Source organism: Mytilus californianus, unplaced genomic scaffold (assembly GCF_021869535.1).
Source record: "Mytilus californianus isolate M0D057914Y unplaced genomic scaffold, xbMytCali1.0.p SCAF_3, whole genome shotgun sequence".
NCBI lineage: Eukaryota > Metazoa > Mollusca > Bivalvia > Mytilida > Mytilidae > Mytilus > Mytilus californianus.
The window spans coordinates 89,760,825-89,788,614 of NW_026262679.1; the positions used below are offsets into that span (position 1 = coordinate 89,760,825).

The 27,790-nt window shown below is 32.8% G+C and overlaps 1 protein-coding gene across 1 annotated transcript; it reads left to right on the forward strand.

Moving 5' to 3' along the window:
* The first annotated feature begins 18,565 nt into the window (after nt 1-18,565).
* Nucleotides 18,566-27,535, forward strand: LOC127735348 (zinc finger protein 287-like). Its single transcript, XM_052245509.1, has 4 exons — nt 18,566-18,646; nt 21,559-22,540; nt 23,470-23,623; nt 26,031-27,535. Exons 1-4 carry the CDS (start codon nt 18,611-18,613, stop codon nt 27,262-27,264), a joined length of 2,406 nt encoding a protein of 801 aa, XP_052101469.1. The 5' UTR covers nt 18,566-18,610; the 3' UTR covers nt 27,265-27,535.
* The last annotated feature ends 255 nt before the right edge of the window (nt 27,536-27,790 follow it).

Here is a 27,790-nt window from a genome sequence, read left to right on the forward strand (position 1 = left end):
CTATTAGTTGATACTTCATATTTTAATGCTCCTCAGGGGCATTTACAAACAAAATATTGGTTTTGATAAACAAAAAAAATCAATAGTCTTGGCCTTGATTATTGTAGGAATACCTGTTCAAGGTATGAAAGTAGATGATGTGACGTGTTTTCATATACTATAATTAGTATCTATCGGGCTATTTAAAAACATGATTTAGCTAGCTAATCAAATGAAAAAAACTCATTGGAAAATTTCCCTACCTCTTTATCGCGGTGTCTAGATTTGTACTAATTTGTTTACCCCATACATATACGTGTATCCTGGACACCAAATGCACGCTAACTATATTTTGCATCGAAAATAAGACATATCTAGCCATTCATTGCAAAGGATTTTAAAATTAGTGTATTCAGATTCCTTTCAAAGGTCAGTTTTATGCCTCTTTCAATTTTCTATTTTTACAACGTTTGTTCGGTTTTAGGGGTTGAAAATGGGTTCCAAAACAGAACTTCTGTCAAAATTATAATTATTTGTTTATGCCTTTTCAATCCAATTGCGTAATGCGCGTGTTTTTAATCTTAAATTCCAATTCGTAAACTCAAACGAACATAAAATATTTATCAAATAACCACAAACTCTCACATAGGAGACACCACTTGCAGAGACAAGCGCTCATTGTCGAGCCTTCGACATTTGTCGAAAAAGCGAGACATAGCGATCCTACATTCCGTCATCGGCGTCGTCGTCGTCGTCGTCGGCGGCGTCCACAAATATTCACTCTGTGGTTAAAGTTTTTTGAATTTTAATAACTTTCTTAAACTATCCTGGATTTCTACCAAACTTGGACAGAAGCTTGTTTATGATCATAAGATAATATTCAAAAGTAAATTTTGTAAAAAAAAATATATATTTTTTTCAATATTTTACTTATAAATGAACTTAGTTTTTCTGCCAGTTAACATTACATTCACTCTGTGGTTAAAGTTTTTAAAATTTTAACAACTTTCTTAAACTATCTTGGATGTGTACCAAACTTAGACAGAAGCTTGTTTATGATTAATAGCTAGTATCTAGAAGGAAATTTTGTTAAAAATTTGTTCCATTTTTTCCTTATTTTTACTTATAAATGGACTTAGTTTTTCTTCCAGTTAACATGACATACAGTCAGCGGCTGCAGTTTAAGTTTTTAAAATATTTATTAGATTCATAAACTATCCTGGATTTTTACCAAACTTGGACAGAAGCTACTTACAATCAAAAGATTTGTTCCTCATTTTTTTTTAGCCTGCGATTAACAGCAAAAATGGGCGAGACACTGGGTTCCGCGGAACCCTTACGAATTTTTTTTATTATGAGTATTATGATGTGGAAAGTTCGTGTGAATACACCGAAATTAAGCAGCTGGTACTGTACACTTTGAATGCAATGGCTCTAATGACTTGAAACCAACTTATTTCACTCGTGCATGAACTCAATATCCAAATGAAACCGACCTTACTATAAATAACCAAACACGTGTCAACTATAAACAAACAACATTTTTACATGTTCGATTTTTGTACAACTTTGATAAATACATTGTCAGAAACATTAGTCATTTTGCATAGATATACTTTTCATTCGCAATGTCTCCAAAACCACCGAATGAGATTATCATCCAAGAATCATCAATGCTATCTTACATGTACATCGATTAATGAACCCGAGGTCTTATCAAAATTCAAAGTTCAAAATTCTTTATTTAACCTCAGACACCTTGAGTGTTTAAGAGGACAATAAACAAACATTATATACATAAATGATGGCAGGCGAGACTGTAAAAATACAGAGAACATACACCCAGATCGAAAATATGATATCATGTTTCAACAAATTATTAAGTGCTATAAAAGCACAATCTGAAACATGATTTTTCTAAAAAAAAAATCGAGATTTTTTTCAGGAACAAGGACAGATTTTTGTATAGTCGAACATGACATAATGATAACGTATTTTTCATTTTATATCTCATTTGGATTTGTACTATTAGTAACTAGGTACATATTTTTTCGAAGTTGTTCAAGTGGTGGAAATGCACATTGGAATAAATAATCAATTCATTCCTGATTTCGTTTATTCAAATGTTACATATTCTTTTCTCTTTAGGTATCGTGGCCCATCTTTCAGTTTCTACAGGAAATCTAATATTTGCACATCTCAATTTAGTAATTTTCCTTATCGGGAGTCGATAGCAGTAGCAAAATTTGAAAAATTAGCGAATTGAACTGAATGACTGAACCGAATTATTTTGACGATTTAATTAGTAAAATTAACCACGTTAATCTCCATTTTGTATAAATGAAGTATACATTTTGTAAGAAATTATGAAATTTTGAATATCGGTTAACTTAAAACTGTGAGTTTCAAGATTACCGAATGGTAATATTTCAGAGTTGGAATACTCAATGCATGTGTATGCAATATAATTGAATATTGTGTAATAATTGGCATTTTGCCTTTTGTTTCATCACATTTCATTAAAATAATTACATGTATACTTTAACGACCTTCATTGCGTTTTGGTAATCATTTTTAGTCATTTCTTTCATCCCTGAAATCATGGCGGAAAAGGGCCATATCCGCTATGACTTCGCATTTCAATATAACAGTAAAAAATGCCTAAAACGTAGAAAGCGAAAAAAAATGAGATTTTATATGACTCTCTGACATGGTGCTAGCCTGTCCACAATGAGGTTGTAAGTTCAAATCCCGCACGTGAAAGGTGCGCTCGACTCCGATCTTAATTGACTAGGATTGTCAGTTTTCCGACTGAGGGTCGTTTGTTCTCTCCGGGAACTCCGGCTTCCTCCACCAATACAAACTGACAGCCATGAGAAATAGCAAAATAGGATTGAAATTGGCGTTAAACACCAATCAATCAATCAATCAATCTGGCATGATGCGCCTCGCCACCTGATTAATTTTGTTTGTATGAACCTTTATGTTGTTTTCGAGATCTACACAAATATGAGAGTAACGGTGGTATATGCATTCGGGATATCTGCTCACAGTTTTTCAAGTCTGACACCTCCAATTATGATATTGTACAGCACTCCTTGATCCTTAAATTGTTTAGAAGGGGTTTTAAAATATGATTTATGTACTAAAATAATCGCCAATCCTATCACCGGAATGTCCCAGTTTTTTTAAGATATTAAGGAACTAATATTATACTGTAATCGGCTTTCCATTCATCGGTCAATTATGTTTTCTGAAGAACTGTCATTAGGCATTATAGTAAGAGGTAGGGACAGTATTCCCTAAATTTGATTCACATCATGACCGTTTTCAAAAAGTATTTCAATCTTTACTTATTCGATAGCAGCAGAGCCCAAGTATCTAATTTAAGGTTCTTACAATATTATATAAAAAGATCTGGTATGATTTCCAATGAGACAACTATTCACAAGCGACCAAATGACACAGAAATAAACTATAGGTCATCGTACGGCCTTCAACAATGAACAAAGCCCATACCGCATAGCCAATTTAAAAGGCCCCTAACGGACAAATGTAATAATCCAAACGAGAGAACTAACGGCCTAATTTATGTACAAAATAATGAACGAAAAGCAAATATGTAAAACAGCAACAAACGACAACCACTGAATTACAGGCTCCTGACTTGGGACAGGCACATACAGCATCTGGCGGGGTTAAACATGCGAGCAGGCGCCCAACCCTCCCCTAACCTGGGACAATGGTTGAAAAGTACAACATAAGAACAAACTATTATGGCTTGTTTCCATATCTAAATTATAAACGCCTGAAGATAGACCAAAATCGTGATTTTGACTTGTAAATTTTGAGCAGTTTCCCCAAAAGTGTACAAGGACATCGTTAATCAAAACCAAATTTCTTTGAAAGTAAAGATATAAATAGTTTTGCGGATACAAATTAAGAACTTTCGTTTCAAAATGACTTTAACAGCAACTAGTTGTAGCAACGAGTTTCATTTTGAGTAAGGGAAATATAAATTGTTCAAAAAAATTTAAGTATATGATTTAGACTCTTTTAAATATTCAATTTCCAATTAGTATTTGACAAGAGCTTTAAGATTTTGACCATGCGATTGAAATAAATACAAATGTAGAGGGGAAATCGCCCTATCGTTCTATTGACAACACGCTTCGGCGGCGGATTCAGCCATTTTTAACAGGAAGGGGGCGGGGTTGTCCAACCATATGTCCCCATTCAAATTACAGGCGCGTAGCTACGTTTACGTCAAAACGCCCGGGCGTACAAATGAATTTTGGAGAAAAAATATTTTAATCTAAATAAATTAAAAGATCTGGCCAAAAGCACATGAGCCTTGTAGTTCTTTCTCCACTGACTTGTAATTGACGATAACAGTCGGAAGAAATTTACTTTTTAATCAAATTGTATCATATTATTTATTTGGTCGTTTTCTGTCAAAATCTGAATCTACTGTGAATTATCCTCCCTTTCCTATAGTTTAAAGCAATTCATTATCTGCTGAGATACGATATGCAGTTTTGTCGAGCCTGCGAGACATTCCGTAATCGGCGTTGGCGTCGTCAATATTTATGTTCAGCCTGTGGTTAATTTTTTTTTAAACATCAATAAATTTGTTAAACCTTTATGAAATTTTACAGAATATAGGCAGAAATGTTTTTATGATCAAAAGAGTATCCAGAGCATAATTATGAAAATTTACTTTTAATTTTTCCGCAATTTACTGAAAAGAACATTGTTTTTATTAGTTAACAAGTAGATACTGTTTGTTACGCATCAATTACTTTGTCAAAACTTCATCGAATTTTATGTAAAAATGTTAACACCAACTCTACGAATTTTTTTTTTTTGCACCAGATGCGCATTTCGACAATGAATGTCTCATCAGTGATGCTCGAGGCCGAAATATTTGAAAATCCAAAAACTTATAAAAACATCGGAAGAGCTGATCAAAATAAAACGTACCTAAAGTATAGCCAATTCCGGACAAAGAATCAGAGCTTTGCATGGGGGAGATATATTCCTTTATTTTTAAATGATTTCAAAACATTAACAATAGTCAGCAAATTTCAGTCTAAAAATTTTTTTTGGGGAGCAATTAGCAGACGGTCTTGAATTAAATATTTTTCACCTGCTACATTTGTAAACTTTCATAGATTGTTATGAAACTTGAACAGAAGCTTATCTTCCAAGATCAAGAAAAACATTTAAAGAAAACGTTTGATTTCTTTTAAATCCTGTATTTGACTGATAAATGGATTCACTTTTTATAGTTTAACCGACAGCAGCAATCCCAGGCGGCGAAACACAGGATTCCACGGAACCCTTTGAGTATGTTTATATTACACATAACCATCTATGAGAATTTATTATTGCATGTACTTGTCCATTAACGAAATTTGCGCATAAAAGGGGAGAAAACTAGATTAAGTCATAATAATCAAAAGAACGACACCATTGAAAATGTAGACTTGCTTTTTTTTATATTTCGAAAGGTTTGGATCTTCGGTCGATTGATTGTTTTACCCCACATCTCCTTTTAAACATATTTCACAGTAACAACTATTGGCCATTAGATTCCAAATCAACACACTGAATAAATTATACATGAAAAAATCAAGAAATTAGACTTTAAAGTATGTTGCTATTGATGAGTTTTAATGACAGAAATAGTATCTCTCTCAATATATTGTTAGCTTCCGTCGGACCCCTGCTGGGAGGTCCCTTGCCCTTTACCCGCTGGGGACCCTCAAACCCTTCGCCGAGGTTCGGGCGTACACTTAAAAATGGCTTAGCTACGCCACTGCAAAAGCATTAATCGTAAAAAAAAAAGCGGGTTCTAACCCCTGACCCCCCCTCCTTTATGGGGATCCGCCACTGAGGTTATTCTTATTATTCGGCAAAATGGAAATGGATGTTACACGAACCAGTAGTTTTCTTGACGTCCAAAATATTTGAAAACTTCAATTTTAGTAATTCATTCGACTACCCCACCGTTTTCTGAATGACTGGAAACGTAATGGATGAGGTGCGAGTTTTTCTTTTCTTAGGAATATTCGGACCCTGTTAATGAATTGGGAGGATTTTGTAAGAATTTTTTTTTTCATTTCTAGAAGTGAATATATTTACCAAGCTAAGGCAAACAGACAAGAAAGTTACTTAAGTAAAAACTACCACTATTATGATTCTAATAGAATAAACAAAAGAGTATAAGAAAACAACGAAACTGTGACCATCACAGAATTGCATACTAAATAGACTACACGAAAACGACGATTGATAACTTCAAATAGTACCGGTTAACAAAATTAATCAAAACAAGATAAGTAAAAATCTTATTTAAAGTCGGTAACATACATGATAAAATAACATATGGCTATTATTGGCTTTAAAACCGACATTAAATGATATAAAACACGTATGCAATAAAACAATATAATACCTTCAAACTTTAGCACATAAATATATAAACATGGCAATTAATGCGATAATATTATTAATATAAAAACGATTCAGTCTTTCTGACTCTGCTAGTTTGTGCGTGTAATAGAACCCTCTTTCTGTGACAGTCGTATCATTCGATATTATATTAAACAAAGGTGAAAGATACCAAAGGGAAACTCAAACTCGCAAGTCGAAAATAAACTGACAATGTCATATCAAAAAAAGAAAAATGACGAAACGACAAACAATAGTATACAAAAACACAACATAGAAAACTAAAGACTGAGCAACACGAACCGCATCAAAAACCTCGGGTGATCTCAGGTGCCCTGGAAGGGTAAGCAGACCCTGGCACCCGTCGTGTAAATTAGAGAACATAATCATAGCGACAGACAACAGGGAGAAAAAGTATAAGTTAACATACAAGGTTTGACAATTTGGTGGCACAAAAAAAGCATTAAGACACAATTGGGCTCGTGTTTGCCTCCCGGCAGTAAATATGACTCTTTGTACAATGTGATTGAAGCCAAACTGAAGATGAAACATGATCTTTTTATCCAAAAGTCAATATTATTCCTTTGATTTTTTTAAAATCTGAGGTAGCAATCAAGAATAGCTTTTATTCTGATAAGTTCAAAGTCACGAGTTGGCAAATTGTTAAAAGTTAGTGCCCTATAGCTGATAAAATCTATCATAAACACAATTTATTTTACTGAGATAGGGAACCAGTATATATCCCATTTTTTTCTTCTAGGGAGCCCAAGATTGGCCATTCACAATCGTTAGAATAAGACGTAAATTATGGATATTCGTGTAATAGGTTTTTTTTTAAGTACTTGATAAATATCGTTAAAAGTTGCAAAGGAATACAATACAACCTTTTAAATCATTAAATATTTATTACGTAACCAGAACAAAACTAAAATCAATAAAACTTGATTTATCTGATACTTATTTTGAAAAATATATAACACGTGCTTTGTCGCATGAGATTTTTTGTTTGTTTGGTTTGACAAACAGTCATATCTTTTATGTAAAACCATAAAGTCCCATTTTGGATGTGTAGTCTAACAAACAAAAAAACTCTTAAGTGAAGATATCCAATCGTAGTATTGTTTATCGCAGGACATGTAGAAAAATCCGTCCGATTGGAACAAATCTTAACTTGTTTTATTTAGTAGCTTTATCCATATCAGCCCACTTATTTATTATCACTTTATGCTTAGTTACAGAAATTTGTTTTAAAAATAGTATTTGATGTTGATTTTGCAATGAAAATTTAAATGAATGTGTTAGTAATGATAATTGACATGTTGCAGTAACATTGACTGTCTTTTTAAAACTTACCATTCTCTATGGTAAAAATCGTTTAATTCTCTGTTGTTAAATTCTAGAATTAATATGAGAATAAGGGCCCAACTCCCTGAAACGAAGTTGACCTTAGATGATCTAAGATGTATATTTTTTGTTCCTTTTGTGATAAAGCTCCTCACCTATTCAAACATATATAATCCTTTAAGGTAAACTAGATAAAACGCTTCGAGCGCACCAACATGAAAAAAAAGACCTGACAAAAAAACTATCCCAGATGAAATACAACAACCAAATACACGCCTATTAGTAGGGTGCCCAATGTCTAAAAAGTCCTCTAGTTAACGAGTTTAAGTTAACGGATAACACACGGCTGATTTTTTTGCACATTATAGGAAAATCATTATATTTTACAATCATGATTGTCGTCGTAAGTTCCCGTGGTCACGATTTCTAAATTTCGTGTTTTACAGGGTACCACCAGATACAGTATTGTAAGGGGAATCTTTAACAGGAAAAATAAAATTATTGCGTTCATTGTTGGTAGTTAAAACAATACCTATAATATAGTTAATATATTAAATATATCGTATAACAAAATCGGAAAGTATTTAAGTGATTTTGATAAAGTATTTCAGCATTTTAGTAAGAGTAAAATTTTACCCGAAATTTACCGTATTTTCATCGAAAGCAAAATTATTACGTGTATCATCACAATATTTTTTACTCTGATTTAAGCAATAAGACACAGTGCATGTGTGTGCCAAATTGCATGCGTGAAATAAAAATCGTTTTGAAGAAATTAGCAATTAAAAACACAAATTAAGTCAACATTTTGGTATTGATTAAACACGGATTATCTCGTGCCTTTAATCATTTTGTTGCTTACACTATTAAGTCATTAACAAGGACAGAGGTCACTCAAAACATTTGTTTTTTTTGCTTGTTGTGTGGTTGATTTATTTGTTGTGAATAGCCAGCTAACTTTATCGATTGTCACTTTGTTCGGAGAAATCTGTTTTGTGTCTGTTTTTTAAAACTTTAAACTTTTTATTGAATAAATATTTTGTTATAATTGTAGTATAAGAATCAAATCGGTCGGTTTTGTTTCACACCCGGAATATGGCACACCAAAAGTCTTGTATGATGTTTTCGACCCTCTCGATGGGAACGACAACAAAAATATACCACCGTTTGTGCAACAACAAAAAACGGATACAACAGACAGCAACCAACGACAGCCACGTTGCAGGCTCCTGATTTTAGACAGACATATACAGAATTTAGAGGGGTTAAACATGTTTGTGATCCTTCAACCCTCCCCTGACCTGGATAATGGTATAACAACACAGCATAAGAAAAATCTGATGAAAAACAGTTTGAAATGGCTAGACTTATCAAATCGGCATGAAGCACAAAAACAACTAACATGAAGACAAAAAACATAAAGTACCGATATAATAGTACTCGCCGTTAGGGTCAGTAGAACATTTTATATTCTGAAGAAAGGGATGGGGCTGGCGGCGCGAAAATTTATTTTCACTTTTGTACACATTCATTTCCTCAACTATCCTGCACTTCATGTTGAAGAGTGTTCATTCTCATCCTGTCTTGTGCAAAGTCAATTATTTCAGTTCATACCAGGACAGGCCAAGTAATTCATTTTCAAAATCCTCATTCCCTCCCTGTTTTCGAAATCAAATGGGTGTTCCCTTACTGAAAACTAATGAAAGGACGTCATCAATAGTCTGAGAAAAGTATGACCATAAACATCATTACCGTAAAAACTAGCTATTGTTATAAATCAGGCCGTTAGTTTTTTTTCGAATGAATTCTTTCATTTTTTTCATAACTGCATGGCCTTTTTATAGCCGACCATACGGTATGAGTTTTCGCATTGTTGAAGGCTGTACGGTTGCCTATAATTGCTTGCTTCCACATCTCCTAATTTTATATTATACAACAAGTATTACATAAAATTAACACTATCTATGTTCCATGTAAACGAGGTAAGGTCAGATGAACTCTGCCACAAAATCACGTACACCTTGTTACCATTCCATACACAAAATATATTTAACCCACTACTATCTGAGACTGTACGGACTTGACCACTGAAACTTAACCTTATTCACTGATCCGTGAAATTAGGTCGAGGTCAGGTGAATCATGTCTGATGGTCATGTAGACCTTGCAAGGATACCATATATTAGACAGTAACCAAATATAGTTATCCTAGAACTCGAGATAATTGAGACATTCATATGACGAAAAAAGCTATACAGTTTTTCAGCAGTCACTTAACCATGAATATGAGGCAAGGATAATGATTATATGACGGAAACTTCGTAACACAATGGATCTATATACAAAGTATGAATCATCCAGTTCCTCTGCCCTCTGAAATATAAAGCTATACAAATAGTTTACGGTGTTGCCGCCGCCACAATCAGATTGTATTCTGTATGCCTCGCATTCTGCTACTTGCGTCGAATGCGATTTAAAAAAAGAACAACTGAAATTAGCTCACTTACCTAAACCTAGTCGATGGGCTTTCAACTTAACAGTAGACAATGAAACGTAATAGCTACTACTAGCTTCGGTAATTTTTCTATGTTGTTTCGCTCTTATTAAAATTCTGATCTTTATTAACTCGCGTGTTCTTATATATAAGCTCAAATGAGGATAACGAAATCAGAGATCTATTATATTTTAATTAGATTGATGTTGTTTACAAGTGTTTGTAAAATACATCGATGCTGTACAAAACTTTCTTTTTGTTGATAATCTTTAACTTTATGTCAATTGTTGGCCAATTTATGTTCGATAAGTCGTGTACATTACACTTAATATAATTGTGTAAGATGGAGTGATTAGCCTGCTGTTTCTAATTCTCATTTTGTTTTCATAACTTGTAACATAAATCCTCCCCCTTTTTTCACCGTTTGCAGTTTGTTTCTTTATATCTGTAAAGCAAATATATACTCAGACCTGCTAATTCAATCAATTCTGCGTTAATATTCATCAGTTTTGGAACTAAGTACTATTTGATGTGCTTCCACGTTCACCAAAAGAAAATTGGATATTTACCCAGAATATCATGACGAACACCTTCTATCAAAAGACGGAAAAAAATAACATTTTGGGAGGGCAACTTATAAATGTTAATATCTAAAAAAACATCTCTAAAGATCACTTGTATCGAATCTTATGTAAAAATTCCAATTTTGGAACTTTTAAAAGGTCAAGGTCACTGTTTTTTAACAGCTGAATGAAAATTGTAAATGTGCACCCTATAAGTACAAATGTCAATCTCGAACTAAATTTGGCAATAAAATTATCAAATTAGTCCTAAATATAGAAACTTTAGATATAATCCTTTGAATTATTCGAATTTATTTTGCTATAAACGCAAATATGTAGGGGTGGCCAGCTGTCTAAACGTGACTCGACGTTTTCCTTGAAATTTTAGATTTGACCTTTGACCCAAATTTAAGAAAATCGGGACCACTGTAGACAACGACGACATCAATATTTCGACGAGGCTTGTTCTCCTCTTTCCAATGATATAAGATATAGCCGTGTGTTATTCCGTTAACCCAAATCGATCAAATTTGTTGACTGGCCACCCTACTATATTGGACCTCAGACGGTCGTATATTTGTTAAAAGGGTTGAAAATAGTCGAAAGGAACTGATAAATAGCTTTGGTGACATCTCTGACATCGAACGGGGCATTACCGCATCACCTAACCAACAACGTTCAGATACTGATAGGAGTCCAGAAGCAAATGAAGTTAACAACTCACAACAGTATAATAATGGAGAGTAAAACTGTTTGAACAAAACTTAACTGTGTTTCTGTTTTTCTTATCTAGTTTGAGCTGTTGAAATAATTGCAGTACAATGTATATTGACTTATTTCCCACGTAAATACCATACACACGTTTTTCTTAACTTGAGTATTATAATAGCAGACAGATGGTCTAATCCAACGAAAGCTTTTTTTCTTTCTTATATTGTTTTAGTTATCTGAATAATTGTATTCACCTGCTAGATACACCATTTATCCAACACACTCTTTTTCCCCTGTTCACTTGTACATTCAATTGTAACTTATTTCTTTTTTCCACCAATTTAAATAATTCCAGGCTTGAAAATTCATGTAATACCAAACTCGTATTGTGACGATGTTTGTTTAAGTTCCTATGTGACTAAATACATTGAAAAACACATAATATCTGATACCCCTCTTTACCCCCCCCCCCCCTTTTTAAACTGGTTATAACAGTGAAAATGTTTAACCTTTAATAAAAAAATAATAACTTTATTCATATTTAATGCCTTTTTCTCACCTAAATAAAATCAATATAAATAATAAAACCGCAAAATAATCAAAATTTAATAAAACAGTTGTTTGTAAACCCGATAGAGTTTACTTCTGTGTTGATAATTAGATATAGGAAGATGTGGTATGAGTGCCAATGAGACAACTCTCCATCCAAGTAACAATTTATAAAAGTAAACCATTATAGGTCAAGGTACGGCCTTCAACACGGAGCCTTGGCTCACACCGAACAGCAAGCAATAAAGGCCCCCAAAAATTACTAGTGTAAAACCATTCAAACGGGAAAACCAATAATAAATTTACTTCTGTGTTGATAAATGTAATATGACTTCTTTTTGTTGAAAACCTTCAGATGCCCCCAGCTTTAAAGATCTATGTAAACAAAATGTTATAACCATGCAAAAACATGCAGTTCACTGACGTATACTTGGGTTTTTGTTTCAAATTTATGATAACAAATACTTAAGTATGAACAACTATTGAATACTATTGAATGATATTGAAATATAAAAGTAAACATTATTATCAAAACTATTAATGATGAAAAAACCTGCTTTACTTAAAAAAAAATTGAAGCAATTATTAATATTGTAATCCCTTACGGCCTCTTTTGACGATAATTGACAGATTGAAGTTATCGTTATTTAAATTGGGGTGCGTTTGACTAGAAAGTCCTAAAACATTAAAGACTTCTTGAAATTTGAATTCGCAAATACATATACGAATGTAGCTATATCGCTGTTATTATTATTTTTTGTTTTATTCTGTATTGCACCATGTAATGTATTTGATGTATTTTGTTGTATTGATGTCACTTGTAGTATTTGTTTTCGTTTTGCGTGGCTCTATGCATAAATTTTGATTTTATAGATGTTTCCCTTTTTTACTTATTTAATTTTTTTTTATATTTTACTGAAGTTCTATAATCATATGATTTTTCACGTATCATATCAGTATAATGCTTTTTAAAAAAAAGTTCCAAGTCTTCAAGTAGTAAAGCATTTCCGATTTCAAATACAAATGCTTTCTCTCATATTTCAAACCTTGTTTCTTTTGTTTTGTATAGTTTTCTTTTGTTTGTCTTTTTTGAACTTTTCCTCAATTATATGTGATGATGTGTGTGGTTGTTGTGACTTTTATACTGCAACTAGTTGTGGTTTTTTTTATACTGCAACTAGTTGTGTTTATTTCCTAAATATAGTAACACAGCTATATTTTGTGCAATGTCAATTTCATCATTGAACACTTTCTCCACACACAGGGGTTCATTAAGGGATAAAAATAAGTTTGACATTTGTATTACAATCTAAATAGCTATCAATGTGATAATTTAAGTTGCAGTATAAAAACAATATTATGTCAATGTCATAAAAATATAAACTTCTTTTGTATTTGGCACAAAACTGTGGATGGGCTCGGTAAAACCTCGCCCTTCCCCAGTTTCTCAGCCTCATACAAACAAGTTTATATTTTTCTGACATTGACCTAATATTGTATATATATATTTCGTTTTGCTGCCTTATGTGTATTATGATTTCTATGATAAAACCCAATGGGTAATTGTATAGAACAATATAGGGCAGCTATGTATATGCACTTTTAGACTCTTTAAAAGAAATATTACTTACCAATTTCAGATGCTCGTTACTCGTCGTCTCTCTCTCACTTCTCCAGAGCTTAATTCCGAATATAGATATTGTTTTTCTGTTATTTTGTTTTAAATTCCATCCTAATTATTGGAAATATTGAGACTAACCCAGGTCCGAATACAGATTTTATAACTGATTGTACTAGTATCAATGAAACCGCACTATCCATTTGAAACATAAACATACGTAGTCTAAGAAATAAGCTTAATTTTCTCCAACATTTTACTGATGAATTTGATAAAGTAACTATAACTGAAACTCATTTGGATCCAACTGTTAACATAGACGATTTGCAGCTTTCCTCATTTTCAAAGAATATAATCCGAAATGATCGTAACAGTGCTGGCGGAGGCATTGTCATCTATGTAAAGAATGATATATCCATCTTACGTAAAGGTGAACTCGAAAACCACATTGATGAGACAATATGGGTAGAGATTAAAGGTAAAGGCCAGTCATTTCTTCTTTGTTATACTTATAGACCTGAGTAGACGGACAATGACTATTGGACAAGACTTATTTTTTCACTGGAATTGAGTTACCTACTAAGTTTGAATATTGTGATAACAGGAGATTTGAACTCTGATTTATTTTCAATTCATAATAATAAATTATATGATACAATGAATCTTTTTAATTTGGAAAATGTAACAAATAAACCGACTGGACTGGATTGTTTTAGGTAAAATGTTCTACATTTTCTTCACAAATACCTCAACACGATGATTGAACATTATATTACTAGTATTCAGTCGAAGCTCGAGGATACTGAAGGAGCCATCTGTTTTAACAGTTATAAATTTGCAAATGATTGCTTTGCTTTTCATTTATACATATGCAGTCAGAGGCGGATTTTATATTTATTTCTTTTCTTTTCTTTTTCTTTTTTTTTTTTTGGGGGGGGGGGGGGGGGAGGGGGGGGGGGGCACAGGGAAACGGACTGAGCTGGAGTTACATATAGGGTAAATGTGTTTACCTTTTTCTAGTGCCGCTTCTAACGTTGCCTAATTGATTTAGAAATGTCGAATATTGAACGTTATATTCCATGGGTTAACACAACACCCAAAAATTAAAAAAAAATACATAAAATTCAAAACAGAAAATTAAAATAAAGGCAAAATATATATTGAAGTTCATTATCAATTTAACAGCTACATATGTGTGTGCATTTTTTTTAGGACAAGAGTTATCAGTAAAGCGCTTTTAGTGTATAAACTATTTTTCTTAGTGACTAAACAATTTGTATTTTTATAATTTGTCAATATGCACATCTTGCAACATATCTGTTGATATATTCAAATATACACAAAATGTTCATGTATATATCAACAGATGAAGTATTCACTGGAGAAAGTAAAATCTACGGAAACGTCGCCATGCAACGACCAAAACTTTTAAAATATGTTACTGACATCCATTTCTTGAAGAAACAAAAAAGGAACAGTAAGCATAGACTATTGTTATAAATATTTGGAGATATAAAACAAAATATCAGTTATTCGATTTTTACGGTGGGGAATTAAAGCATAGATGCAATTTGGGTACTCCACATTATATCATAGAACTTTAGGAGGTCGGTTCAAACTTATTTTTCTATGACTCAATAAAGATGCAAAGATAAAATGGTGGAACTATCTATAGTATATAAGGATACATCTATGAAATAAACACAGAATAGAAACTTTTGTCAGGATCACAAACAAACATATTCAGTGGTTGTCGTTCATACATGTAAGTTTTTCTCGTTATTCGTTTTTTTTATATATAAATTTGACCTTTGATTTTCCTGTTTGAATGGTTTAACACTAGTCATTTTTGGGCCCTTTATAGCTTACTGTTCGATGTGTACCAAGGCTCCGTGTTGAAGGCTGTACTTTGACCCATAATTGTTTACTTTTTACACATTGTGACTTGGATGGAGAGTTGTCTCATTGGCACTCATAGCCTATCTTCGTATTTCTAGTAAGTGAAAAACCTGTTTATATAGGTCCTATGTGGGTACCCTCACGTTAAGATTGCATATTAGCAGTCGTTGTGGAGTTGTATCATTATTGAAGAAAATACTCGCAAGTTCGAGCCGCAAATGTATGATATATTTTTTGAGAGGTAAAACGTTTGTAAGTTGAAAGTTAGAATAATAGATAATTTCGATTGACAATGGACTCTTCAAAGATAATCTACTGATAGAACAATAGACTGATGTCTGAGAAATGGGCTACAGACCAGTACCCGGAGTTCTCTCTTATCTAAAAAAGCAAATGTCGTTAAAAAAAGAGGGGCGAAAGATATCAGAGGGACAGTCAAACTCACAGATGTATTTTCATTTCATCATTGATATCTTTACTTTATTCTGAAAAAACCGGATCCCATTTATCAAAATCCTTCATCAACTCCTGCGGATCAAACTTAATACCCGAAGTAAAGAAACAGACCACACTTTAATACTAATACCGAATCATTCCTCACAACTCGGCCGATAAGTAGCGGATTCACCCGAGGATTGCCGATTGATACTAAATATCAAAAACCTGACGCGAGCGTTACAGACGTAAACGAAGTTACTAAAATTTGGTATACAAAAAGGCAAACCATGTATCTGAAAAAGAAATTTGTTTTTCTAAAGCTTTTAAAATATAGTTGCCATGTTTCACTTATTCAAAATCGTTAGGGGTTTAGTATCATACCATCATGAAATATTCGAGAAGAACATAACCCATATCATGCCAACAACTGGTTTTGAAATAAATGTGTTTATTTCCGATGCAAATACCCTATGAGTGAATCAATATTTATTCAAAAAAACTGTCATCTTTAATGACCTGACAACAGTATCGTAACTATATCCCTTCTGAATAAGTCTGTTTAAAGGTTTGGTTAACTTAGCTTTTCAGGTGAATGACGACATTGTTGTGCTTTGTATAGAATATTACCATAAAAGATGGGATGTGAAATACCTGAACGTATAAGATGCCTGCACGTTGATTTATATTTACGAATGATGTCCTTGTGCCGATGATAAAATTTAGTAAATGTTTTGACAAGTTTGTGATATCGAAAACCCTGGTGTAATAATTTTTCAGTAATAAAGAGATTTCTTTCGTTAAAATCAAATATTTTGTTACATACATGAGCGAATCGAACAAGTTGAGATATATAAACACCATTATATAAATAACACATAGCTGAGAGGGTGATAGAGCAGATTGTTACCCCGAGAAAACATTGTCAACTGAGGCGAAACCAAGGTTGACAACGTCTTTTCGAGGGGTAACAATCTGCTCTATCACCCTCTCAGATATGTGTTATTTAATTTATTATACTGAATGTTCTGTTATTACTGTCGATTAAATTTCAAATTCAAAGTAATAAACTATGACGTCTTGTACATAACAACCATCCGTATTTAATAAAGCGCACACTTGATCAAGCGTCTCCATGAAGGGTAATAGAGTAAATTAACACCCTCGTATTAGCCAATCAAAATATGGCATTTTAACGTGAAGTATAATAAAAGATAATGACAAGGGAACGTGGTCACCATGTAAAAATGGATAATTAACAATAGGAAATGAAAAATCATCTCTTTCATAGTAAAGTTTGGTATTAAGCTTCCCGATAAAGATATAGATATCAAGATCCTGGAAAGGGCAGTGTTCATTGTTAGTATTAGCTTTATCTAATGTCAGTTCAGCAGGATAAATCTCTTTAGTGTACATATTGAAGTCGTCATTACTGAGAGCCAATATAGCATCCAAATATCTAAAAGTGTTATTAAATTTATGTATCAGATGTTGTTTCGATGGTTCATTGCTGATTTAAGTCATACATTGTAACTCGTAATAATACAGAAACATGTCCGCAATAAGTAGTTCACAATAAGTCCCCATTGGAATTCCGATAACTTGACCGGCCATGTTGACGATATACGGAATCTCCATAGCGAACAAAAAATTTTATTGAGTAAAATTCAAGTGCAGTTATCGTATCAAAGCAGGTCCAATTGACATAGTTCTTTTGTTTGTTGTTACTAAAAATTGACATACAAGAGCTTGAACATATATATTTTTTAAATGCCCATTTAATTAAGTATGTGAATTTTTCTAATGAGGTTATGAGGTAAAGTGGTATATAGGGTAGAAAAAATCAAAACTTTGAACAGATTCGAAATCACCAATATGAGCATGCAATTTATCAACTTACTTCCAACGAATTTTTGACGCTCCAAAAGTAAAAGTGACTCAAGTTTATCTGCGGGGACAACAACATATTTTTCATGGAGGTAGGACAGGTGTTTTGCAACATTTAGGTCTTTAACGATTGATGTAGCATGGCTATTCATAGATCCATTCAGTTTTTTAGTTCTGATTTGTATCAGCGCCGGACCTCACAGCCACAGCTATTGGCCCGACTCATATTAGCACTGAAACAGCAGCTGAGATATTCAACGATGACAAACTACTCCTGCACTGTATTCTGGATTGTTCAATGTTAACAAAGTTGGGGAAAATAGACAAAAAAGTGACAATATTCAGGACAAAGAAGAGATCAGTAGAAATCTCCTGTTTGAATTGCACAATCTTAGGGCAGTGAACTTGAATAAACTATTATAGTGTATAAACTGTATAAGTATTATGCATGACTGAACTATTGAATGGTATAGTTAATGGTTAATGAAATCCTTTTTGCCTTACATAACCACCATATACCGATATCATAGTACATGTAACAAATTTATACCCGTCTTATAACAGGGTGCTCCGAAGTCAACGGAGGAAATTACTAGCAACAACAACGTGGTATTCTCGTTTCGTTCCCCTGGATGTGTAGGACCCCTAAATATTCTATCGTCGAAAAATTTGAAAATGCAGAACATTTATTTCACACTGTTTTATGTAAAGGTATTATATACAATATGAATATATGCAAAATAAAAGTGACGATTTTTTTGGTAGTAATACGGGTGTTTGTGAAATGGCCCTCCCTTTCTTATTTTCGGTGCTACAGATATTTCCAAAAATTTTTTTAAGTTTATCTGTTTATCAATATCAGCTTATTCATGTTTTTTGGGGATTAATATTATCTGAGACTACTTTAACAGTTACAGATATTACTAGTTCCATGCCTATTTTCGTTTATCAGTTTATGAACGTGATACACAGTTCCTGCTCCTACATGTCATACCAAAACAATCGTGAAATAACATATCAGTATTATCTTCTTCAAGTTCTTGGCCTTCTACTCAAAATTTCCACATTGGCAATTAAGGTTCATTTTAAATACATCCGGGATCTCCATGACCTGTTTTAAGATAGCGCACTGGCATTGTTACATGTAACTTAAATTCCCCCATTGTATCCTATATTCTGTAGTGTAGGTGTCCCGTTGTGAAAAAATCTCCAAATAATCACTAATAACTGAGTCATTGTTAACATTGAAAAGGTGAAATTAAAATTTAGTTTTGTTTCGCTAAAGCCTGTAAAGGCGAAAGGTACAATTTATTTAGGATTTCAACTAATATGTACATGTGTAGTTTAAAAATATACGTAATTAGATAAAAATTATATATGTCATATATGATTTTTTATATTATTTAGTAACAATCCTATTGTTTGGATTTTAAACTAAAAAAAATCATCTTCTCATAAGAGTTTTACCAGGTTCTGTATATATATATATATTATCTGCAGTATAAGCTTAAATATCTTAATATGAAAATAAGAAGATGTGGTATGATTGCCAATGAGACAAATCTACACCAGACACCAAATGACATAAAAGTTAACAACTATAGGTCACTGTACGGCCTTCAACAATGAGAAAAATCCATAATATGGCTATATTAGCTCAATCAGGCTGTGAGAAATGAAAGTGCAATCTAAATCTTTGCAGACATTAATAAGAACCACTGCTGAATAAAATTTGCAACAGTTTATTACTGTTTTTAATACAATGAAAAATAATCCCCCCTAAATATTTGTTTAATGTTTTTAATAATGTGACACAAACTTTAATTTGATTGCTACAAAGAGTAGCTTTTACAACTAATGGGTCGATGCCACTGCTAGAAGACATTCCATCCCCAAGGGTATCACCAGCCCAGTAGTCAGCACTTTCGTGCTGTCAGACATAAAAATTTCATTGATATATATATACATATTCATTTTCTGTAACATGTGTAAATCTACAGTTAATAAAATGTTGAAATATTTAAAATGCTAAGGTTTTTTTACACTAGGTATAGATTTCCTTAGCTTTATTTGGCACAAGTTTTTTAGGCTCTGATGGTTTAGTTCAAATGTTCCCTTGACATTAGGTAGAGTAATCCCTCAGCATTTGACTTTTCATGATTTGCAAGAAGTGAACCTCCATGTATCAAACACTGACTTTAGACATCTTTGCTTAAGATATGGTTTCAAAATTTTGTTTCAGTCCATTTTCATATCTTACAGTCTTATTAGCCTCTGTACTCTGCTTTAATAGCTTGAAATATATTTACTAAATTTTGTTTGCATGCACATTTTTATATTTAACAATATTTCTTTTGCAAATTTTTTCTCTTCACATTTTTACATTATGCAGTATTTTGGACCTCTTTACACAGCCAAGCTTAAAATATGGTTTCCAAATCTTGTTTGCCAATGTTAATTTTTTAAAGTTATTGGGCTAACCTAAGGCATAGACCTATTTTAAGGGATCTAATTTTTTTTGCAAATTGTCACTTTTATCAATGCACTTTAAGCATACCTGTGAAACAGAATTAAGAGATTAGTTGTGTTTTGGACTTTCAAATATTCTAGCCTCAAGTCACTGAACAGACGTTTTTCTTCCAAGTGTGTTACTGGTGCATAATAATTGGTAACACTGATGTTATTACATCTCCTGTGACCACGATTTGCTTCAAAGATCTAAAAATGTTTCATTCTAGTAAAAAAGACTAGTTTCTCCAACTTATAATTATTTGGCTAATTAATGAAATTTCTGCCTTTAAATTTTGAAAGTACATGTCTTATTTTGACAAACCCAAGGACCTAAGAGAGCTTTTTGCTGCAGAGAGTAAATCAGAGCATTTCAGATCCTTTTAAGAAGTAGGTCTGGTAAGACCCCTTTTTGGCCCCCAAATATAGCATTTTTACAAATTTGTTGAAATGTAAACTTTTAGCTATTTACTGGAAAGTAGAATACTTCTGTTCCATAAATATGGGCTGTTTTTGACAATACAATGCACATGCATCAAGTAATAGCATCATCAATTCATGCAATATTACTGAAATCTTCACAATTTTAGCATTTATGCTAATTTTAAGACAGTTTTTGTCTAAAATGGAAGTGGCCACATTTGTGTTCTGTCTTAATATTTTAATATATGTTGTATTTGATAATACATAACATATATAAAGGTTTAGACTGAAAACGAATGCGGCCACATACATTTTAGACAAAAACCATCTGAAAAGTGACGTTTTATGGCATATTTGATAGATTTTTCATACTTAAGCTTCCATTTGAGAGTCTTTAATGACCAAATCTGTCCAAACCTTTTAAATAAACTAATTGAATCGAATGAAGTAGACACTTAAGTGTTCAAAAATGTCAAAAATCTTTCATTAGATGTATTTTGAATATTAGGCCAAAACTAGCCCTTACCGGACATTCTCCTTTATAAAAAGTGTAAACACTGGATCTGCATTTTGATACAGAAAAAAATTTCCAACATACCGTACCTAATATAGATTTAAAAGGTGCTAAAAAGTATGCACTCAGTTGTTTCACAGACTAATATACAATAAAATTATTCATCTCTTTATTTCAGCTGAAATCAGCCGAAGATATTTTTCAAAATAATCTTTCTGCAGAAGAAAAAGAGGAAGCCATTAATTTGTTAGTATCTTTCCAAACAAGATGTCTACAATCTGTTAGCACTTCCTTTAATACAACAGAAGTGCCATCTACCCAGTCATGCCAGTTATTTCCTTCAGTTGATGCAAAAAGCACTTTGGATCGGATATCTACCATTTATAGGGCCATTCAAGAGGACATAACCCATGAAGCCTCTTTAGTCAGTGAGGAAATGTGTAAATTCGATAGAAGTGGTATGAATAGTCCATCTACTAATAGGTTTGTTGCAGAGGCAATTAATATGAAAACCTGCAATAAAATCATAGATCAGGCTGTACAAGACTCAACAGAAGATATTACTGCCAAGCCAATAACTACAGACAGTTATAATACAAGTATAAAGAGACATGGCAGTGATGTTAGTAATGTTGTTGTTCTTGAGGAACCTTATTTTGACCATTCTGAGGTCTATGATATACATGATATAGGTGAAGATATTATTGCTGAGGAAATGACCCAGACACCATCGAAAACATGGCCAGAAAGACCGTCTGCTTTACAGGAGGAAATGATCATTGATGTTTTTCCAAGTTTGTCTAATAACTATGAGAAAGGTAAATGTGGTTCATCAAATGGAAAAAAAAAGTTGTTGAAAAAGTTCAAGATTAAAAGTGACAAAACTGTGGCATATAATTTCAAATGCAGTGAATGTGACATTGGATTTTATTTTGGAAGTCATTATGACAAACACATGGAAACACATGAGAATTGGCCATGGGATTGTGCTATCTGTGATAGAAAATGTCAGTCATTTATAGAGCTTTCTGATCACTACCAAATAGTACACAGTATGAACGTTTCCATAGACAATGCTGTCAAAAGAAAATACACATGTAACAAGTGTGATAAATCCTTTGACAAACCCAGTAGTTTGTTTACACATCAGAAAAGGGAAGGTAATAATCATGATAATTAATAAATACCAGGTAATTATTTTTTATACGGCCGCAAAATATTTTGCGGTAGTATATTGATATCACGTCGTCGTCGTTGTCCAAAGACATTTGGTTTCCGGACGATAACTTTAGTAAATGTAAATAGAAATCTACGAAATTTAAACACAAGGTTTATAATTACAAAAGGAAAGTTTGGATTGATTTTGGGGGTTATAGTCCTAACAGTTTAGGAATTAGGGGCCAAAAAGGGGCCCAAATAAGCATTTTTCTAGTTTCAAGACAATAACTTGTGGAACGGTGTATGGATCTCTGTGAAATTATACCACAAGTTTCCATACCACAAAGGGATGGTTAGGATTGGCATTTGGGGGGGGGGGGGGGGGGGGGGTTGGCTCAAACAGTTTAGGAATTAGGGACAAAAAAGTGAGAAAAAACAAGGGTGTCCTGGTTAATGGACAATTACTTAAGTACAAATTACAGTGTAAGGGAGGTAATTCAATGTTATGTTTGAATTACCTCCCTTACACAGCTTTTAAATTATGTATAAAGAAATGTTGTATTGTCTTGAGGTGATTAGCTGTCAATTTATTTTTAGAAATTACTATTTTAATAATTTTTAAAATGCTGATTAAGGTAAATTATGAGTGATGGATTTCTCTTAGAAGAAATTTAAAGGTCCCAGTGAATAAACTACACAGAGAACAATAGCTATTGTATTTATTCAATGGGACAATATAACAGACAAAAGTTTAAATACCTTGACCAAGAGCAGATGACTGTGGAAAACTTTCATTTGGTTTGCAATAAAGCATCTGAGCATTTGAATACAGTAAAAGAATGTGTTGCAAGAGATGTAAAATGTTTAAAACTGTATATGCAAATGTGTTGCATTTGAAATATGCTAACATTGAATTTTCTAATTTTTGCAGGACCTATTAAGTGTGAACCATGTCAACGTGTTTTCAAAACAAGAAATAGATTATTGATGCATGAACAATCTTACTCCCATTGCAAGAAAAGTGGACAGAAATTTACTTTGGAAAGAAATTTCTTGTGTACTGAATGCGGAAAATCATTTTACAAGTGAGTTATTAAATTAACTTAGATTTTGTATTGTCATTTTTGTCTCGCCTGCGCCTAGGACAGTCAGGGGTACTACTTGTACAAGTTATTTTTATTTACTTGAAGTAAATATTAATATACTTATATAAGTAAATTTGTTAGATACTTATGCAAGTGTATTTTATTTACTTGTATAGGTAAATAGTTTTAATGGATTAGCTATTCCCCTTAGACATTTAGACTTTTTTTACTTAGTACAAGTAAAAAAATCATACTTTCTGCTTTTCTTGAATTTCTCAGGACTTCTTTGCTCTAATAGAAATGATAGAGTTTTTAATTGTCTGTCCTTTGCAGATGTCTTAACTAATCATTTAAGTACAATTTCATGGATAATGAAAATTTCATTTGTCTGTTATCTTCAAAATACTGCTCATTTACAAGCCTCCAAGGGGCAATTTTTGAAGGCCTTGTGCAAATACTTAAGATCTTTGCGCAATTAGTTTCTTTGTTGAATTAATGAGATTAAAGTTTGAACTCTAATAAAAAATTATGAGCTAACCAGAGAAAAATTGTTTGAGGCATGTTTTTACATCCCAAAACTTCAGAATTTTCCATGATTTTAGGGATTGTAAAAAAAAATACTTATACATGTACAAGTAAATTTTTTGAGAAAATTAAGGGGAGATTATTCAAATTTTATAAGAAAATATGAATACAACAAATTTACTTATATAAGTATATTATTATTTACTTCTACAAGTAAATGAAAATAACTTGTATAAGTAGTACCCCTGACTGTAGGACATGGTCTAGTGACTTTGAATTTATAAGCAATTTTCAATGCTAAGTTTTTCTTCTTAAGTTAGATTGATAGGAACTTCTTGTGATAGATCAATGACATTTTCTATAAAGTTGCACTACTATCAGTCTTTCAGTGCATATCAGTTTGTAGACTATTTTTAGGCCCTGCTCCCTAGGTCATGGTACAGCAACTTTGAATTAACTAGCAATTTTCAATGATAAGTTTTCTGCTTAAGTTAGTTTGATATGAACTACGTACTTGCGATAGATCAATGACATTTTCTATAAAGTTGCACTACGATCAGTACATAACAGTTTGACGACTAAGTTTTCTGCTTAAGTTAGTTTGATAAGAACTACTTTCGATAGATCAATGATATTTTGTATAAAGTTGCACTATTACGATCAGTACATATCAGTTTGACGACTATTTCGAGGCCCTGCCCTTAGGTCATGGTTCAGTGACTATCAATCAATTAACAATTTTGCATGTCAAGTTTTCTGATTAAGTTAGTTTGATAGTAACTACTACAATAGACAATATTTTCTATAAAGTTACATTGCTGTCTGTATATCTCAGTTTGTCAACCATATTGAGGCCCTACCCACTAGTTGGTCCAGTGACTTTGAATTAATTAGCAATGTTGCTGTCCATTAGATTGTCTTTTTCTGAATTTTATGCTGACATGCGAGACATATATCTGTGACCACAGTTTATTAATCCAAAGTTTTACATTAATGTGATCCTTGTGCTTAAGTATACGTACACACATCATGCACATGTACCAGGTAAAAAAAATATTTAATGTCTTGATTTCACTTGAATGCAATCAAACAGTTGTGTATATATTTTTGAATATAAACATTGATAAATTATACCAGATACATTTAGGTCTGATTCATATCTTTCATCTTGAAATTGACAGTGAGAGGTTGTTGAGACTAAACATTATGACAAAAGAGATGATTCCATTTTTCCCATTGAAAACTTTCAATTTCTATGAAGCAACATTCCACCAGCACTGGCATTTACAGTACATTGCAGTATAAAAAGTTTATTTATTTAAGTTGAGATGACATTGACATAGTTATAAGAAGATGTGGTATGAATGCCAATGAGACAACTCTCCATCCAAGTCACAATTTGTAAAAGTAAACCATTATAGGTCAAAGTACGGCCTTCAACACGGAGCCTTGGCTGACACCGAACAGCAGGCTATAAAGGGCCCCAAAAATGACTAGTGTAAAATCATTCAAACAGGAAAACCAATGGTCTAATCTATATAAAAAAACGAGAAACACTTATGAACCACATCAACAAACGACAACCACTGAACAACAGGTTCCTGAATTAGGACAGGTGCAAACAAATGCAGCGGGTTTAAACGTTTTAACAGGCGCCATCCTTCACCCTAACCTGAAATAATAGTGTAACATCACAACATAGAAAGACACATGCATTTATTATCATGATTTCCTTTATGTATCTCTTTTATATATTACGACATGTGAATATTGGACACTAAACAGAGTTATTGAATGAAGTTATTTCGTTGTTGTGTAGTAGCTGAAAACTTATGTGTACATTGTATCTGTATTGATGGACACATTTCTCTTTTATTTTCAGATGGAAATATTTAAAGATACATATGATATGTCACAACACGGAAAAGCTTTATACCTGTAAACACTGTAGTTATAAGAGCCCACATTCTGGAGCAGTCAAGTCTCATATGAAAAGACACTTTGAATCAGAAAGAACACATTTGTGTGAATTATGTGGTGCATGTTTTCATGCAAATAACAATCTTCAAATACACATGACATTTAAGCATAATGACGTAAGAAATTTTAGCTGCAGTTCATGTTCATCAAAATTCAAGTCACGACAGGAACAGATCCGTCACACCAAACGTCATCATTCAGAGAACAAAATCGAAAAATGTTTTTGTGGGAAAGAGTACAGACACAGGGCAAGTCTACGTAAGCACATGAAATCTGTTCATGGGAGTGATGGAAACTTACCACCAATTATGAGAGTTAAGACACTAGACCAACCTTCCAAGTCAATATATAAAGAGGACCCATCAAAGCCAAAGCCAGCAAAGGAAAAGAAAAAGAAAAACCCTAAACCCCTGTCTGGCTTTAGAAAATTTATTATGGTGACATCTCGTGGTAAAGGAGCCATGAAGTCAAAACTAAAAACTGTCATATCTACTTCCAAAAGATTGAACGAGGAGTCAACAAATATACTGGTAAATAGTAAGAATATTGCTGAAGACAAAGTAACATCCTTACTTTCTGAGAAAGATGATCAAGATATTAACAAAATTACCAAGGAAAAATATAAAGAGATACTTCACAAGAAAAATGGTCAAAAGAAAAACATGAAGATAAATCAAGCCTCAAGTACTGTTACTGATTGTCAATCTAAACTTATGGAAAGTAGTCAAATTCCGTCAGAACAAGACAATCATTATAGTTCAGAAGAGAATCAGATTATTGAGAAACCTACAGTAGTCAATCAAACACTGGTTGAGCAGAAGGGAAAGAGTTACATACAGACTGAGCACAGTTACTGCGTCGAGAAACAACCAGTTTTTGATCAGCTTAATGGGAAATCTCAGCAGACCAGTTATGTTAATTCACAACAGACCTTTTATATTAACACACAACAGAACAATTATATCAATTCACAACAGACTGCCAATTATATAAACTTGCAACAGAACAGTTATGTTAATTTACAACCAACTGGTTATATTCATTCACAACCACTGTTTATTCCATTGTTTAACATTTATGGCTATGGATCAGTAGGCCCTCTTGCCCTTAATCAAGGGGTCATTTTACCACAATAAATGGATGGACTAAATTTTTTATGGACAAGTCTCAAAGTCCTTAAAAAAGAAAAATAATTTGTAATCTGGACTTTTGGTAATATTGGATAGGATTATTTGATTCATTCAAAAAATATTTATGATGATATGATTATCTACAAGTTCCCTGTAACGGTAATCATCAAATTATCTGTGCTCCTAACAGGTATTAATGTTATAATTATACATAGGTCAGGACCAATCTTCCTGAAAAAGATATAGATGTATCAATTGTCAGATTTTTAAAATGTTTCATTATCACTGTGTATCATCGCCACCGGAAATTGGGTACTAACGAAGCGGAGAGAAATGGAAAAAAAAAGTAAACAAGGTAAGAATTCATTCAATTTAAAGCATTTCTACTGATTTGACGAGGGTACTGCTTAAGAAATGATTTTCTGATATATAATTCTTTAAATTATTAGGCCGATAAGTACAAAATTAAGACAAGATTTTGTGTTATACTCCAAAGCTTGCCACTTAGTACCTGAAAGTTTCGAGGTCGATT

Excerpts from the sequence above, each read along its gene's own strand:
- LOC127735348 (XM_052245509.1), top strand. The coding sequence starts at position 18,611 with ATGCAGAACATTTATTTCACACTGTTTTATGTAAAG. Across the intron at positions 18,647-21,558 it reads TCACACTGTTTTATGTAAAG|CTGAAATCAGCCGAAGATAT; the intron begins GTATTATATACA and ends TCTTTATTTCAG. Across the intron at positions 22,541-23,469 it reads TACACATCAGAAAAGGGAAG|GACCTATTAAGTGTGAACCA; the intron begins GTAATAATCATG and ends TAATTTTTGCAG.